General features: G+C 32.9%; 1 protein-coding gene across 1 annotated transcript; it reads left to right on the forward strand.

Annotated features, from left to right (window-relative positions):
* Nucleotides 1–9,956: 9,956 nt before the first annotated feature.
* Nucleotides 9,957–16,825, forward strand: LOC111311979 (serine/threonine-protein kinase ATG1c-like). Its single transcript, XM_022911872.2, has 13 exons — nt 9,957–10,490; nt 11,450–11,567; nt 11,652–11,710; nt 12,050–12,114; nt 12,761–12,854; nt 12,951–13,031; nt 13,194–13,302; nt 13,830–13,902; nt 13,992–14,365; nt 14,531–14,892; nt 15,465–15,759; nt 15,946–16,016; nt 16,392–16,825. Exons 1-13 carry the CDS (start codon nt 10,248–10,250, stop codon nt 16,620–16,622), a joined length of 2,175 nt encoding a protein of 724 aa, XP_022767607.2. The 5' UTR covers nt 9,957–10,247; the 3' UTR covers nt 16,623–16,825.
* The last annotated feature ends 844 nt before the right edge of the window (nt 16,826–17,669 follow it).

Consider the following 17,669-nt stretch of genomic DNA (forward strand, 5'->3'; position numbering starts at 1 on the left):
GAACTCTTTTAGCCCGGAGCGAGTATATGTATCGTTCTTTTTTTTTCCCTGCGACCCTTTTTTTTTTAACTTTCTTATAAATAAAATTATTTAAATACCAACGTTTTTAAATATTTATCATTTTTAAAAAATCATAATATTTTTTGAAAATACATTTTTGAGTACGGAAAAGTAAACTTTTATGAAAAATTATAAAAAAATTTCTATTAAAATTATTTATAAATTAGTATAATAAAAAAGTTATTATTAAAAAAATCATAAATTTTAAAATTAATAAAAAAATTTATTTTTACTATTATATTTTAAAGAAATAATAAAATTTTTTATGACTTTAACTAAATATTTTATCTCAATATTATAAAGAGCGATGAAATAACTATTAGATCTTATCAACATCTAAAAGTTAAAACTTCGTAAAATTATATATGTAATACTACTAAATATTATATAATTTTATCAACATTTAATATGCTAATTAAAGAAACCCATTGTAATAGATAGATGGAGAAAATTCTCAAAATGAATTTAATTTAATTTAAGCTATTATAAAATTTTAATATACAAAAAAATATTTATTAAAAATGATAAATTTAAAATTTATAAAAAAAAATTATATTAATTTTTTTGTCTTTAATTTAATTAGGATCTCATAAGATATTATCTTTTTCTACAATAAAAGTAATAAAAATAACATTTTTATTAATTTTAATATTTATGATTTTTTTAATAATACATGTTTTCATTACATTTATTTATAAATAATTTTAACAAATTTTTTTTTTATAAATTTTCATAAAATTTCACTCTAATACTCTCAAAAATACATTTTCAAATAGTGTTATGAATTCTTGAAAATTACTTCTTGAAAATGCATTCTAAAATTAATAAAATTTATGAGAAAGATATTTAAATAATTTTATTTATAAATTTTTTTAAAAAAAAAGTTGAGGTGTATAAAGAAAGAAGAATTCTATTTGCACCCTAAGAACTACTGAATATACTCTAAAAATTTTATTAAAAATTTAACTTTTAATGAAATTATTAAAATATCCATTAGTTAATTATCCTTTTCCCCTTCGCACACCTTTCTTCTTCTTTTCTCTTTTTCTCATCCTTGACAAACATGAGCTTTATTCTCTTATTCTTTCCAATAACAAGTCATATTGTTGCTAAAATTTACAACTAAAATTTGTATTATCTTATATACTATCAAAATTAAAAGTGAACTTGAGAGAAACAACTATGACACCGGAGTGTCTGCATATCATATAACTTGAGCTGAGACTAATGCAGACTTATCCAAAAATAATATGGGCCTATCCTTGGTCCAAATTCACATATAAATAAGGTGGGCTGAAATAAAAAGATTGTGTTCACACTAATTGAAAAAAAAGATCATAAATCTGAATAGGATTGTGGTTAGGTTCAAGAGTAAATGGACAAATTATGTTCACATACAAATCTCATGATTTTAAGCATGATTCTAGCAATGCAATCTAAAATGTTTTTATGCTTGGAGGGATGTTTTTAGCCTATATATTTTTTATTATTTTTTGGTAAAAGGCATAATAGAGTTTTATTTATCCTTAGGTAATCTTTTTTATTGTTCTTCAAATTCTGTATCTCTTAGGTAAATTTTCTAAAGTAGTGAACTTTTATTATTTTATATCCTTGATTAGAATTCTTATGATGAAATTTTTGTATCCCTTAGTTTCTAGTTTTGATGGTGAACTTCAATTTTCAGCATCAAATTAGTATCAAAGCTATGGCAGGTCATCGTCGTCAAACACCAACAGAAAATGTTGAAGTCAACACCAACGTTGTAGCAACTACCAATGTTGACCCAATTGATGCCCTTATAGAGGAGATGCGATAACAGATCATTCAACTACAATATCAACTGCATATACAAGAAGAAAGAGAGGAGATAAAAAGACAACGAAAGAGAAATAAAAAAGATAAAGGAGAAACCAATCCATTCCATGAAAATAATAGTGATTCTAATTATAGCACCTTATTTCACCCACGGTAAGTTAGAGACTATCTATGCAAAAACTAACTTCAACCTAGCATATTCAATCCAAAGATAAAAATTTTTTAGTTCAAGGAAAAAATGCAACCAGAAGAATTTTTAGATTGACTACATACAGTAAAACGCATATTTGAATATCATGATGCCCTTAAAAATCGTAAGGTTAAGCTAGTAGCCATCAAACTCAAAAAGCATGCATTCTTTTGATGAGAAAATCTGAAGAAGCAAAGGGAAAGAAAAGGCAAAAGAAAAATTGTAACTTAGGAGAAGATGAAAAGAGAGTTGAAGAAAAAGTATCTCTCAGATAACTTTCGATAAGATGTCTTTCTTACGCTTCATAACTTGAAGCAAAGAGATCTCTTAGTGAATGAGTATACGGTTGAGTTTGACCATCTCATGTTAAAGTATGATTGGTGAAACAGAGGGAGTAAACTATTACCTGGTATTTTGAATGATTAAAGATTGAGATAGCTAATGTGATGTTGTTATAACCCTATTAGACTTTCAATGATGTATGTAAGATTACTCTTAAGGTGGAGAGACAACAAAAAGAGGCTTATGATAGTAGCTCAAGATTTGGGTCCAGAGAAAGCTATATATCAATAAAGGTGGCTCATCTAAAACTGTTATTTCTTCTAAGCCTAATCCAAAGTAACCCCAAAAGAAAAATATAACCTCAATAAGCAAGCCTTAATCTAGTGCACAAATCAGAAGGTGTTTTAAATGTCAATTGCTTGGACACATTACTTCAAAACATCCAAACAAGAATATTGTGACTCTAGTAGAGGAAAACTTTAAGGAAAATAAAGAGGAGTTGGCTAAAGAGAATCAGAACCTTAAAAAGGAAGAAGAGGTAACCTATGGTGATTGTGGAGCATCCTTAGTCATATAATGTAGCTTGAGTACTGCACCTACTAAGAAAGAAGATTGGTTGCGTAAAAACGTGTTCCACACTCAATGTATTACCCATGAAAAGGTATGTGATGCTATAATTGATAGTAAAAATTTTAAAAACGTTGTTTCTACCTTTGTGGTGCAAAAATTATACTTTAAAGTAGTGGATTACCCCCAACCAGATAAGCTATCTTGACTACAGAAAGAAAATAAAATCAAGGTTAGTAAGAAGTATTTAGTTTCTTTTTTCATAATAAAGTAATACAAAGAGAAAATGTGGTGTAATGTAGCTCCAATGGATGCTTGTCATTTACTGCTCGAAAGACCTTGGTATTATGACAAAAAAGTTATTTATAATGGTTACCACAATACTTATACATTTGTGAATAATGGATGCAAAATCACCATAGGCCCTACAAAGCCCATGATGATGTCAAAACCAACCAAAAGAGAATGAAGCAGTTTGTTTACCATGGCCATTACAAAAAAAAATTAAAATGGGTGCTACTATGTATGCTTTGGTATTGATTGAGAAGAATAAAGATAGTGAAAAGTCTCATGCAGTGATACAACCATTATTGGTAGAATTTTATGATGTTGTTCAAAAAGAGTTATCAGCTAGTCTACCACCAATAAGGGACATTCAACAGTGCATAGACCTTATCCTAGGAGTTGTTTTACCTAATAAGGTAACCTATAGGATGAGTCCTAAAGAGCATGCAGAGTTACAACGCCAAGTTGATGAATTGGTGAGAAAAAGAATGGTACGTAAAAGCATGAGCCCTTGTGCAATTTCAACCTTTTTTATGCCTAAGAAAGATGGATCGTGATGCATATGTGTGGATAGTAAGGTAATTAACAAAATCACAGTTGATTATCATTTTTTTATTTCGCGCTTAGATGATTTATTGGACTAACTACATGAAACAACTATTTTTTTCAAGATAGACCTACGCAATTGGTATCATCAATCAGAATGAGACCTAGAGATGAGTGGAAAATAGCCTTCAAGATAAATGATAGGCTCTATGAATTAATGGTAATGCCTTTTGATTTATCCAATACTCTTAGTACTTTCATGAGATTTATGAATCATATTCTTAAACCTTATATTGGCAAATTTGTAATAGTTTATTTTGATGATATTCTGGTATACAGCAAGGATGAGGACCAACACATGAATCATTTACACCAACTGTTTTGCATATTGAGATAACAAAAACTTTGTGCTAACTTTAAAAAGTACAGTTTCTTTACTTTCAGCCTTGTGTTTTTAGGGTTTGTGGTGTCAAAAAAAAGAATAAAGATGGATCCCAGCAAGGTTGAGGTAATTTTAAATTGGCCAACACCAGTATCTCTGCATGATATCCGAAGTTTTCATGACCTTGCATCTTTTTATAGGCACTTCATTAGGAGTTTTAGCTTAATTGTGGCTCTCATCATTAAATGCTTGAAGAATGAAGATTTTAAGTGGACAAAAAAAGCCTAACACAACTTTAAGCTCATCAAGACCAGGATCACTAAAGCTCCTATCTTGTCCCTACTAGATTTTGATCAAGTGTTCGAGATGAAATGTGATGCATTCAATTCTGAAATAGGTGTTGTTTTAAGTCAAAGAGAAAAGCCTATAGCATTTTTCAGTGAGAAGCTTAATGATGTTAAGAGAAAGTATTCAACCTATGACAAAGAGTTCTATGCCATATATAGAGTATTATTCCATTAGAGTCAGTATCTCTTTCTTAAGCCATTTGTCCTATATTCAGATCATGAGGCCTTAGAATTTATTAATAGCTAGCACAAGCTCAACCGAAGGTATACAACTTGGGTAGAGTTGCTTCAAGCCTTCAACTTCATTATTAAACATAAATCGAGAACTTAAAATGTGGTGATAGATGCTTTGTATTGAAAGTACTCCTTATTGGAGACTATGGCTGTTGAAGTTCTTATATTTGATATGATTAAAGGGCTCTATGAGACAGATCTTTACTTTGGTCGAATTTGAGAAGAATACAAGCAAAGATCACACAATCGATTTTTGTTACATGATGGATATCTCTTTAAGGCTAATAGCCTTTGCATTCGCTCATGTTTCTTAAGATAGGCCTTAATCAATAAGGCTCATGATAGTGCACTGGGTGGATACTTTGAAAGAAACAGGACACTTGCTCTTTTGTAAGATGGATTTTATTAGCCAAGAATGGAGAGAGATGTGATGAAACACCTTAAACGATGTAAAATGTGCCACATTGTCAAGAGCCATGGCCAAAACACTAGATTATATACTTCACTACCTGTACCTAACACTTCTTGGGAGAATGTTAATTTGGACTTTATGGTTGGACTACCCAGAACTTAGAGGAACAAAGACTCCATCATGGTGATTGTGGATCATTTTTCCAAGATGGCCCATTTTGTTCTTTATACCAAAACTATAGATGCTTCTTATATTTCTAATCTATATTTCAAAAAAATTATAAAGCTATATAGAGTTCTTAGATCCATGGTGTCTGATTGAGATTTCAAGTTTTTTAATCATTTTTGGCGCACCCTTTAAAAGAAACTTGGCACCAATCTCAAGTATAGTTCTTCTTATCATCCTTAAACAGATGGTCAAACTGAAGTAACCAACCGCAGCTTGGGCAACCTCCTAAGAAGTTATATGGGAAAAAATATCAAGTACTGAGATCTTATTTTACTTCAAGTAGAGTTTGCCTATAACCACTCACTAAGCCAAACCACTGGTTGCAGCCCTTTTGAGGTGGTATATGATAAAAATTCAATCAGCCCTTTAAATATAGTTCATTTCCCTACTAATCATCAATTTAGTGGAGATGGCTAAAGGTATCAAATGATTACATGAACAAGTAAGAGCTAAGATTTTATAGCAAAACAAGAAATATAAAAAGACAGTAAATAAGCATCGAAAATATATAGAGTTTAAAGAAGGTGATTTAGTATGGATTAACTTGCAGAAAGAGAGATTTTTTCCAGGAAAGTTTAGCAAATTACAACCTAAGGTAAATGGTCCATTTGGAGTCTTCAAATGCATTGGAGAGAATGCCTATAAGATAGAGCTTTCTAACACTTATAGAGTATCTTTGACTTTCAATGTTGCTAATTTATCACCCTATCGTGACGAAAATACTAGTTCAAACTTGAAGATAAGTCTTTTTCAACTAGAGGAGATTGACACTGGAGTGTCTGCACATCATACAATTTGGGCTGAGACTAAGGTAGACTTATCTAAAAATAAGATGGGCTTATTCTTGGTCTAAATTCATACATAAATAAGGTAGGCTGGAATAGGAAGATTGCATTCACACCAGCTAAAAAAAAAGATCATGAATATGAATAGGATTATGGTTAGGTTCAAGAGTAAATTGGTAGATTATGTTCACATGCAAATCTCATGATTTTAGGCATGATTCTAGCAATGCAATCTGAAAAGTTTTCATGCTTGGAGGGATGTTCTTAGTCTATATATTTTTTATTATTCTTTGGTAAAAGGCATAATAGAGTTTTATTTATCCTTAGACAATCTTTTTTATTGTTCTTCAAGTTTTGTATTTCTTAAGTAGATTTCCTAGAGTGGTGAACTTTTATTGTTTTGTGTCCTTGATTAGAATTCTTAAGATGGTGTTTATGTATCCCTTAGTTTCTAGTCTTGGTGGTGAACTTTTATCCCTTTTAATCAAATAATCATATTCGATCATTATTCAAATTCTTGTGAATTGTCTTTTTTGTAAATTTTTTCTGTTTACAGTTAATCTTCATATCTCCAACTTCAATTTCTGGCATCAAACTACAACAATAAAAATTTGGAAATGAAGATTAGATAAGTTGATTTTCATATATTCTTAAGGGCGACTGAAAATTCTTAAAGGCTTTTAACATTTAGTTTCAAAAACCTTTAAGAGTTTTCAAAAATCAATTTCCAAAAACTCTTAAAAACTTCTGAACATCTATTTCTAAAATTTCTAAAAGCTTCCAAAAATTCATTTTTGAAAGTTTTAAATCGCACTGAAATAAAAAAAAAAAAAAACAAAAAACAAATGATTTACCTCTGATTATAAGTTTTCTAACTTTAAATGTGTAAAATTTCCTTTGAATTTAGCTTCAAATTTTTAAACTTTACAATTGGGAAAGGAGAGAAAAGAGATAGGGTGTGAGAAAGAAGAGATGGGGTGTGAAAAAGAAAATAGAAAAGTGTTTGAGTGTTTTTGGTAAATTTTAGTTTTAAGTATGAGGTATGATAAATAAAAAAAAAAATGTTAAAAGTAGTGAAGTGCATTGAGTAAATGTTGGAATACAAATAGCAATTATCTAGAGAGAAAATGGGAGTGTATTTTGATTTTTCCCTTTTATCCCTGTTAAATTTTTTTATTCCAATCGTGCCTTTAAGTAATTTTTTATTTTCTAAAATAGCTATAACCCTTGGGTTTTTATTCGTCTCTCTTCTTTCTCTTCTTCCTTGTGCCCCCAATCAGTCACTATAGAAGCTAAAAGCTGCCACCTCTTCCATTTTGTTGCCTCCTTCAACTGTCGCCGCAGCTGCTGTTAGTGTAAAGCTAGTTGAGAATATGTGGTTGTAAGCATTGAAGGTTCGGATCCATCATTGTGGGTTTTACCCAAAATCAAGATTGGATATGGATTTTTATGTTTTATTCATCTTCATTTTTTAATAAGCCTGCTACATCGGAGCATAAATTTTCAAGACTGATCTAATCATTTAATAATTGGAAGATTTCTTCAATTATTAGATCTTTCATTTGTGTTTGTTTGCATGAAGAGGATCATGGGATATTATGGAAGCATCAAGATTGGAGAACTAAGTATAGGTTTTTGTGGCATTTCTATCGGGCAATTCGGTGTCTGCCAGAATTTTGTTTGCTTACTTTGCATGAATTGGCCATTATACTTGTCTTTCTTCTGACTTCTAATAAACTAATTCCTCTTCTTAACTACATGTGAGGTCCGCTCCTGGTAACAAGGCATGTTTCTTGGGTGTCAACATTAGGAATACTTCAGTCCTTTCTTTTCAAATTTTAAACATTGGATTGTCTATAGAATGAGGGATGCTTATATGCTAGTCATATATCCTTTTAAGCCCTATCTAATGGTCTGTTGCAATCTTCTTCAGCTTTTAATGGTGAATTTTCCCTCATTTTGAAAGTTATGTTACTTAAAATTTCAATGATGGGTAGTTGTTAGGGGAAGGTAAAATTGAAGCTGAGGTAAAACTCACTGGAAATCTCATTTTCGGAGCATTGCAGCCTGGTGAAATGTGGAAATATGATGCTTAATTTTACAGCTTGGTTGATAGAAGTATGATGTTTGATGTTACCGTTTGCTATTTGTAACGCAGCCACACGGTTTCTTAATTGCTCACCAGCGGTTGGTGTTAAAGGACAATGACATTGCAACAAAGCCTATCCAAAACGGAATAATTGCTATGGTTTGAATTAATCTTCAATGGGACTTTAATATGATTGCACTTTGTAGTCTGCAGTGCAATATGTTCACCAACGATCAAATAATTGAGTCATTGGCCTCACATTATTAGTGAACTAAATGAGTATTTATATTTGAATTTATATTGGGTAAGCTAAGGTTTACTAAAATATTTGGACTGCCCTCGATCATTGTAATCTATTGTACTGTTACAGAATTCTTGCCTGATTATGTTGGTCTTCAAGAAGATCATCACTTCATTTTTCCTAATGCCGGTGGAATGATTTTATTATAGTATTCTGCTGAATAAATTCTCTGATCAAATTTGATTGTGTTGGGATGCTTTTGTCAAGGAAGACAAATTGTCACTATTAAAAAGATTTTTTAATAAAAAATATAGTCATGCAGATTATCAGGATAGGATGGACTACGGATGCCTTCTATTTCAAATCTCTTGGGAAGGGAAGTAAAAAAAAAAAAAAAACAAATGTGGGAGATGGGAAGTTTGGGAACTATAAATGCAATTTACCTAAATTACCTAAAGCATAAACAAGTTAAATTTGGGTATTGATTAGATAAATACTTGAGTTGACTTATTTATTATCAAATTGAATTTAAATTATTCATATAATGAGTCGAGTTAAATTTAAATATTTTAATATTTAATTCAAATAAATTTTGAACATAATCAATTCTTTTGTAATATATTTTAATATATATAAATAAACGACGAAAATATAATATTTAATAGTTATATTTATAATATTTTTTATCTGAGTTCAAGTAATTTAAATAAATTATAAATTAAGCTCAATCATTAAAAATGAAATTCATTAAGCTTAAGTTGAATTTTAAATATCAAATTTTTTACTTGAATTGAACTTGAGGATGATAGTGTTTGACTCGTATTGATTTGATTACACTTGCATTTAAATTCCAAATAAAAAGTTGTTAGTTTAAAAGTTTTTTGAATAATTTAAAAATAAAAGATTATAAAAAGATGAACTAATATCAACCATGATAAATATTATAAAATGATAAAACTAGAAAAAAATATTTATAATTATAAACTATACTAATATCTACCAGGTGGATAATTGCCTTACATGTTTAATCAATTATCATATGAATCAAAATTTTATTCATAAACTTGAATGGCAGAGTCATTAGAAATTTTCCCTGTACTCATTGTTGATAATTTGATCAAGGAAAGAAGCCAAGATTTTTATATCTCCTTCAAATTAAATGATGGAAAAGATATTTACAAGTAAAAGGAAAAACGTACATCTTTTCATCTTTTGTCGGGTTTCTTTCCTTTCAAGCACAACGAGGAAAATAGACAATAACTTATTTGGATTTGGAATCCCAAGCGGAAAAGTCTGTTTAGAATTATCCAACCAATGTATCGGCGACACGTACTCAAAAGCCGACATTGCTGACTTTTCCCTCGTCAACTACCCCAAATCTGGTTCACGTAACCACCCAATCAAAACCAGCCAGCTCAGTGATTCCAAGGTTGCAACAGTAGAAACAACCGTACAGTAAATCACAAAAACGTTAATCCGCGATCACGTTCACTAGTCACAATTGAAATCTCAATAATTGAACTGCTTATCAGATTCTAAATTTTAAAAACCATAAAATCAAAGCTCCTTTAAAAATTTAATCTCACCCTTCCTTTCTCTTCCCATCCGTTCGTCATCATCATATTGTTATCTTTGCGCGGCCAATCCGAAATCCTTTTAAAATACGGGTCGAATCTTCGAAAGAATCCAATTTCCAGTATCCGATACTATAATATTTAAGCTTCAAATTCACGTGTCGGATCCTTGGGTTTTGGTCTCTCTTTTGTTTTCCAGGTTCGTCTGTAATGGCTCAAGCGTCTGGGAGGGGAAGAGTGGTAGGGGACTATTTAGTTGGCCGGCAAATCGGATCGGGTTCGTTCTCGATTGTTTGGCATGCGAGGCATCGAGTTCATGGAACCGAGGTGGCGATAAAGGAGATCGTAATGGGTCGGCTCAATAAGAAGTTGCAGGATAGTTTGATGTCGGAGATCTTTATTTTGAAGAGAATTAATCATCCTAATATTATTCGACTGCATGATATTATTGAGGTTCGTTTCTTCTTCCTTAAATTGTTTCCTTTTACTATCAGTTTTCTAGGAGTTGTTTGGATGCTGAGAAAGTAGAGGAAAGATTGGCGGAAATAGAACTGTTTGAATTTATTCTTAGAAATTGAGCTGGTTAAGTAAGGTAGGGACTGAAACTCGAGGTGCCGTTTATTGATGTGAAGGGTTTTTTTTTTTTTTTTCAAAGGAAAATATTAAAAGAACAGAGAATTGGATTTTTTTTTTTTTTTTACTGAAAATATGTTTAGATACGCCAGCGAAAATGAGAAGAATCTATTTTGATTGAAAAATTATGCGCACTTTCCATTGAAAAAGGAATTTTTTGGTCAAAGTTGGACTTGTACTCGATAGAAGCAGAGGATGAATGAGAGTAGAATTTTCAGCCAGTAATGTGTTTACATAAGGCTCTATTGCTTTGAGAGTTCCCAATTTGGAAGACTAAAAATTGACTTAAAATTTTACTTTGTTTTCTCTTTGCTCCACAGCAACTAATATTAAGTTGGAGGCTTTGAGAACATTGAAAAATTTTTGCTAAATTTGCCTTGGTCAGGAGAAACTAAATTGGAAAGTTATTTTTCATTTACGTGTTTATGAAGCTTCGTGCTGTTTTTGAGTATATCAAAAATATTTTCTTCCAGCTGAAGTTGTTATATGCTATGCCCCTTCATTCCATGGACTTCTTGGAATGGAGCAATGGGTTTCTTAGTTGCAATTTTACTTTATGTGTTGGAGCGGCATTGTGTTTTTTCTCATTAGATCTTTTGTAAGCTGAGGTAATCTGAATAATGTCACTCAATATATGCTTTTGATTTGAAATTAAAGTTGTTTGAGACAATGCTGATATGCTGTGTAAAATATTTTTTTACTTTCACTTGTTATATGAGCAATCATATAGTATAAATCTTAATCATAGTTTTAGTTTTGATTTACATGCATATTTTCAGGTTCCTGGAAAGATACATCTTGTATTGGAGTACTGCAAGGGCGGTGATCTTTCTATGTATATTACACGCCATGGAAGTGTCCCTGAGGCAACAGCAAAGCATTTCATGCAGCAGCTAGGTATGCTGAAAACTGTCTGGTTGTTGGTTTTCCTTATCCATTGAATTCTGGTAACTCAAAACTGCTACAACCATCTTCTTGCAGCGGCTGGCCTACAAGTTCTTCGTGACAATAATCTTATACATCGGGATCTAAAGCCTCAGGTTCAGTTCATTCTATGTGGTTCAAATTCGAATTTTGATATAATTTTATGGCTACTTATGCCTTTAAGGAAAGAAACAAGCCTTTGAAAAGTCGTACTATTTTCTTTCTAATTGTAATCAAATAGGACTTACATGTAAGAGATGATACCTTTTTTCCCTCTAAATTGGGTTTGCTTTTGAACCACGTTATGGAATGTGATGAAGTTGTATATATTGTTAGATTTACATTCAAAAATAGGTTTGTGAAGTTGAAAGACATCCTTTGATATATATCAGTCCTGTCCATGTTAAGTTTTCTTTGAATATATTGTCTTTGTAATGTTATTGTTCTTTGAACAGAATCTTCTTCTCTCAACAAATGATGGCAATGCAGTTTTAAGGATTGCTGACTTTGGATTTGCAAGGTAAATGATCAATTGACCCATCTACCTATAGGGTGTTTTTCTTTTTCCCTTTCTTTCTTTCCATTTTTTAAGGAATCCCGGTGAGTAAAAAGTGCACTTCTATTCTCCTAGTCCTGGGCCTATCCTTGGCTGTTGAATTTGGCTACTTGATGCAAAATTGCAAGTAATTCTTTGGGTTGTTTATACTATAACTTGAGGCCACCTGTCTTCTTTGATAATCTGTACTATGTGCTTATCTAGCTTAGATGATCTGAGAATAGTTTCATTTCTCAAATTTAAAAGAGGTTATAATCACTGCATAGATTGGTGCTCAACATAGTGAAGAATGGAAACTGAGGCTTCTGAAAAACATAATATGTTTGGAAATAATAGCTGAAACAACCGTGGCTGCAATGGTCCAGCATAATTGATTTTTAATTTCTGATATTAGTCAATGAAGTTATTCATAATTATTGTCTACTATCCTTTCTCTATTGGAGTTCTGTTTAAAATGGAAAATCTTTTCCATTTGCAATCCCATTAATTATCGACAGAGGGAAATAAGATGAAAGAGATATAACTCCTAACTGTTCTATGCACATATGCTTTTCCAATGAATATTTCACTCATAGTCAATAGATAGAACATTACAGTTCTGTTTTGGCAGATCTCTGCAACCTAGGGGGCTTGCAGAAACATTATGTGGTTCACCACTTTACATGGCTCCAGAGATAATGCAACTGCAGAAGTATGATGCAAAGGTGATAGTTACTCCCCAAGCAATACTCCTTTTCCTCTTCTAATTCATACCTTAAATTACTGCCTAGTAGCCTACTAACCTTGACCTTAATACGCAGGCAGATCTCTGGAGTGTTGGTGCTATTTTGTTTCAGCTTGTTACTGGGAGAACTCCATTCACTGGAAACAATCAAATACAGGTTTAATGAACTTTTAACTTTTTTGTATATCTGAGGAGGTCCTAGGGTTCTCGTAAGTTCTAACTTTTGGACTTGCAATTAGTCACCTCAGTTGAACCAAGTGAATATTTTGGAGCCTTTGCAGTTCCCTTGATCTTTTTTTTTTTTTTCATGTGTTTGCAGTTACTCCAGAACATTGTGAAATCAACTGAGTTGCATTTCCCTGTAGAAAACAATTATTTGACTGCTGATTGCAAAGATTTATGTCAAAAATTGCTGCGCCGTAATCCAGGTATTCCACAAATTTAGATTAAATTACCAACTTGGCTACTTCTAGTTTTGGCATATACAATCATTTGCTGACATATTAGAGACCAAAACAACCATATCACTGTTAGTTGCTACTTGATTCTAGGACAATGAGGATTGCCAAAATTATAGGTACATGAAAGAACACCCTAATTCCTTGGCTTCAACCTCAATCAGAATTGTTTAGTTTGTAACTACTGTTCTTATCCCTTACTTTTGGCTTGCAATTTTGCACTTTGCTGTTTTAATCACAAATGACTTTAGCCACCTATTTGTTAATTGAGCTTCGAAGAATTATTATAATGTAAGTAATACTCTCTACATGCTAGACCATGCAAGGAGAATGATGCTAGGATAAAGCTTTAGCTGATTTGTCAAGACAATGAGCAAAGAGAACCATAAGAGTCATGTTTCATTCAGCAATGCTATCAATGTATTCTGAGTGCTGAGCAATTTTTATTTATATTCTTGCCCTCATTCTTGGTGTGCTCTTTATCCTTGTATTTGCAGTGGAACGTTTAACATTTGAAGAGTTCTTTAACCACCCGTTTCTTTCTCAGGGCCAACCAGACGAATCATTGAGGTAAATGAGGAAGTGATTGTTCTCTTCATCTTGCCTTTGATACATTGTCTTTCAGTTCCCTAAATAATGAAACTTTGCGGTATATGCAGGAGTCAGAGATTTTTAAGAGCTGCTTATCCTTTTTCTGAAAGCAGTACCGTAAGGAATACTGAGGAAAGCTTTCAGGAGGACTGCCTTCCTTTCTTTCTGGATGACGATTCTACTGGTCCTGAAGGGAGCCCTTCCTTTGCAAAGAAGAGGTCCTCAATGAAATCTGCTCATGGATTTTCTCCCGATGCAAAAGATAACAGAGAAGCAGCATCTAATCCTTTGAATAAAGTGGATTTTACATCCAAATACAGTTTTACAAGACATAAATCGGAAAATACTAGTTTTAGACTTGAAAGCCACAAGGTTTCAGGTCAAACTCTACATGAACCCCACAAATCCATGGATCAAAGATCTCTGAATACTCGTTCAAGAGGTACCAGCAATCTTATATGTTCCATTTCTCAATTTAATTACATATGATTCTAGTTCCCAACACGTCTTGCTAAGTGTATACGTTCTGAGCAACTGTCATCCTTTGAATAAGATGTCTTTCTAAAACATGTCTGGTTTAACTGTCACTCTTCCATTGTTTCCTCAGTTGGAGAATCACTGGAGTTGATTGACCAAGATTATGTTCTTGTGTGTGGACCTCCCATGGATGTGTCATCTTCTTCAGCTAGCACTTCCAAGCCTAACCATATTCTATACAAATCAGAGAGTCCACCTCTAATCCCCTTTACCAATAACAATGCATCAACTGCCCCCATGCCTATCATTGGTGCCAGCAATGTTAACATCTGTCATGTAGGAAGCTTGGAAAGTCAGAGCTCTGCTCCTGGGACTTCACAAGGATCCATGGATATTGGAGATGCTCTGGAGCAACCATTATCTCATCGCATGACAAGGATAAAGTCATTACAGCAATGTGCATCTTCAATTACAGAACTAGTGCATGAAAAGGTTAGTCCATAATAAACCTATTGTAAGTGCATTAGGTAGAGTATTGCAATAGCATGACTGGTTCCCTCTCTTCCCCTCTGCTTTTCCCCCATGCTTGCATGGTTAACTGCCATTTAACCAATGACTGGTCTCATTTGTACTCATCTAGGATGTCTGGACTCTGGAACATTTGATTGGCTCTCTTGGATGGACCTTAGTATGGTCTACTAATATATGTTGATGATCTTATATGCTCACCCAAGGAAATTAGCAGATGAGCAATCTCACTCCATCTTTCTGGGCCATATCATTCAGCAAATTTTGCATGATTAAGTAACCAGTGTATACAGCTTTAATATTTAGATTTTCTACCTACTGCTGTTTTTCTGCTGCTCCTTACTGTTACTTTTGGGTCAGTAAGGTTCTTCTAGAGGTAGAATCTTTTAAATGATACGACTCTCTTCCACTCTCAATGATTATAACTGTTACCTGTGTAGCACATGTCGCTAGCTAGGTTCTCTTGGTATTTTCATTGCTATCCCAAGGTTTATTGAGGTTATTTTATTTGTAATACTATCATGGTTCTTTGATAGATTGAGGCAGATAGACAACTTGAAGCATTCTCAATCCAGCTTGTGATTCTTGCAATTTGGAAGCAAGCATTGGATATTTGCCATACACAGGCTGCATCATTTATGGAAGGAAGTCCAAGCCAAGAGATAAGCAGATTGAGGAGGAGTGCCAGCAAGAAGCATGGAACATCTGATACAGAGGAATGTCAGGATGTTGTCAGCCCCAAAGGGCCAGAAGATATATCCTCTGAGATAGAGAGGGAATTTCTCCGGGAAGTTGAGCATGCTGAGGAACTCGCAAAGGTTATTGAGCCTGGTATGCCTTTGATAATTACTACTCCCTCTATCAACATTTGTTGTTCCACTTTGAAATTAGCAATAAGAAAGCAACTAGGTGCATGTGACAATTATTGCTGATGTGTAAGGAAACAAAAGTCATGCCACTTGTCTTAATTCTATAGATTATAAGATTCTAAATTAGCATTTGTCATCATGATTGCAGGAAGTACAAAGATGCCTGATGCAATGGAGACAATATTTCAGGCTGCCCTTGCTTTGGGAAGACATGGAGGGGTGAGTCTTTGATTCTCACCTTGATATCAATTCAATAAGCCTGTATTGTATTCATCTATCTATCTAATTGACTGGGCATTGGTTTATACCATTTGTATAAGGTGAAGAAAACAAAAAATAGGAGAATACATCAAGCAAAGATCTTCTATAATAAGAAATGAAGTTATTTATAAATTGGATGAATATCATTGAAGTTTTCTTGAATTAAGGTGATAGAAGAGGAGAATACATCAAGCAAAGATCTTCTATAATAAGAAATGAAGTTATTTATATATTCAATGAATATCATTGAAGTTTTCTTGAATTAAGGTGATAGAAGATAAGAATTCAAGCAAACACATTTGCTGAATAAGTGTTCTGCATGTGTCTTTGCAGGTTGATGAGCTCATGGGTAATATGGAAAGGGCAGCTTTTTTGTATTCAAAGGCAGTGCGTTTATTAGTCTTCCTTCTAGTCGAAGCACCTTCTCTCATTCTCAATCCCCCATTTTCGCTCACAAACTCAGATCGGGACAGACTTCGAACTTACATTGATTTTCTTAGAAACAGGCAAGTTTACGCCAGATCTCAGGGGATGGCTGTTCTCAAGTGCAAGGATCGGCCATAGAGTCGAACAATTTTTTTTTAACTCGTGTTCGTGATGACTTACGCTGTTTCATTGTGTAAAAATATTTATTTGTACAGTTATTCTTTTGAGTAACAGGGAATTGGGGTGTTAACATGGGTCAACTGTATCCTGTTTAGATGGTGTAATATTCTTATTTCTGCGATTAAAGAATGATAAATGGTTAGAAGTGCCATCTTTTTCCACTTGGTATGCTTTTGTTTTCAGTTCCCTTAATATGCAACAGTTTGATGGCTACTGTTTGATCCATATGGTGAATACATATTGTTACAGTTCAATGGATTGGATTTGAAGCATAGGAGATTCAAAACATTTTTTTTTTAACAGAATACATATATCATCATTTTGTTGCATATAATACGGTGTGAAACAGTTGAACAGTGGAAGTTTTTGGCAGGCAAGAGGCGATATGGTTGAATGTCTTGTAAAACACTGAAGGAAAAGTCGTCTCGGGACAGAGAATGGAGAGAGCTCGCTAGCCTTCGATAGTGGGACGGCGGGACCTGGGACGGAACTAATTTTGACTTGACGCGATGTGACAAACAAAACGGTCTTTGCTGTTGATGCGATGTGATAGAAATTCAATGGTTTTCATGGATTCTTCAAACTCAGCAGCGGTCGCTGATGTGTGCGGACTTGGGGTGGTCCTTGGAAGTTGTGCTAGTTACATTATATCCAAGCTTCATAGGAATCTTAAGGCAACCTCAGAAGTTCTGAAACTAAACCCAGTCGCCATGACATCCCAAACCTTAACATCCCCGAATTCAACTGTTTTTCTATTTCTTTTGATATTTTCCTCTACCTTTCACATTGTTTATCAAAATCCATATTATTGATTTTACTTATTTTAATCTAGATTTGACAACTTTGTAACCTATCCACTCGTCATTAATCTCTTCAACCTTTTTTATTTTTATTAACATAAAGATCATGACATCATAGATACTTCTCCTGCAAAAATTACAAAATAGTATATTCAAATATATTATTTATTAATTAATGTTATGACAAAAAATAATTAATAAAAAT

This window comes from Durio zibethinus, chromosome 1 (assembly GCF_047325235.1).
Source record: "Durio zibethinus cultivar Kanyao isolate XHJ-2024 chromosome 1, ASM4732523v1, whole genome shotgun sequence".
In the NCBI taxonomy this organism is placed as follows: Eukaryota; Viridiplantae; Streptophyta; class Magnoliopsida; order Malvales; family Malvaceae; genus Durio; species Durio zibethinus.

Coding starts and splice junctions, on each gene's coding strand:
- LOC111311979 (XM_022911872.2), top strand. CDS start 10,248: ATGGCTCAAGCGTCTGGGAGGGGAAGAGTGGTAGGGGACTATTTAGTT. Junction 13,303..13,829: donor ATTGCTGCGCCGTAATCCAG/GTATTCCACAAA, acceptor TTGTATTTGCAG/TGGAACGTTTAACATTTGAA. Junction 14,893..15,464: donor CAGAACTAGTGCATGAAAAG/GTTAGTCCATAA, acceptor GTTCTTTGATAG/ATTGAGGCAGATAGACAACT.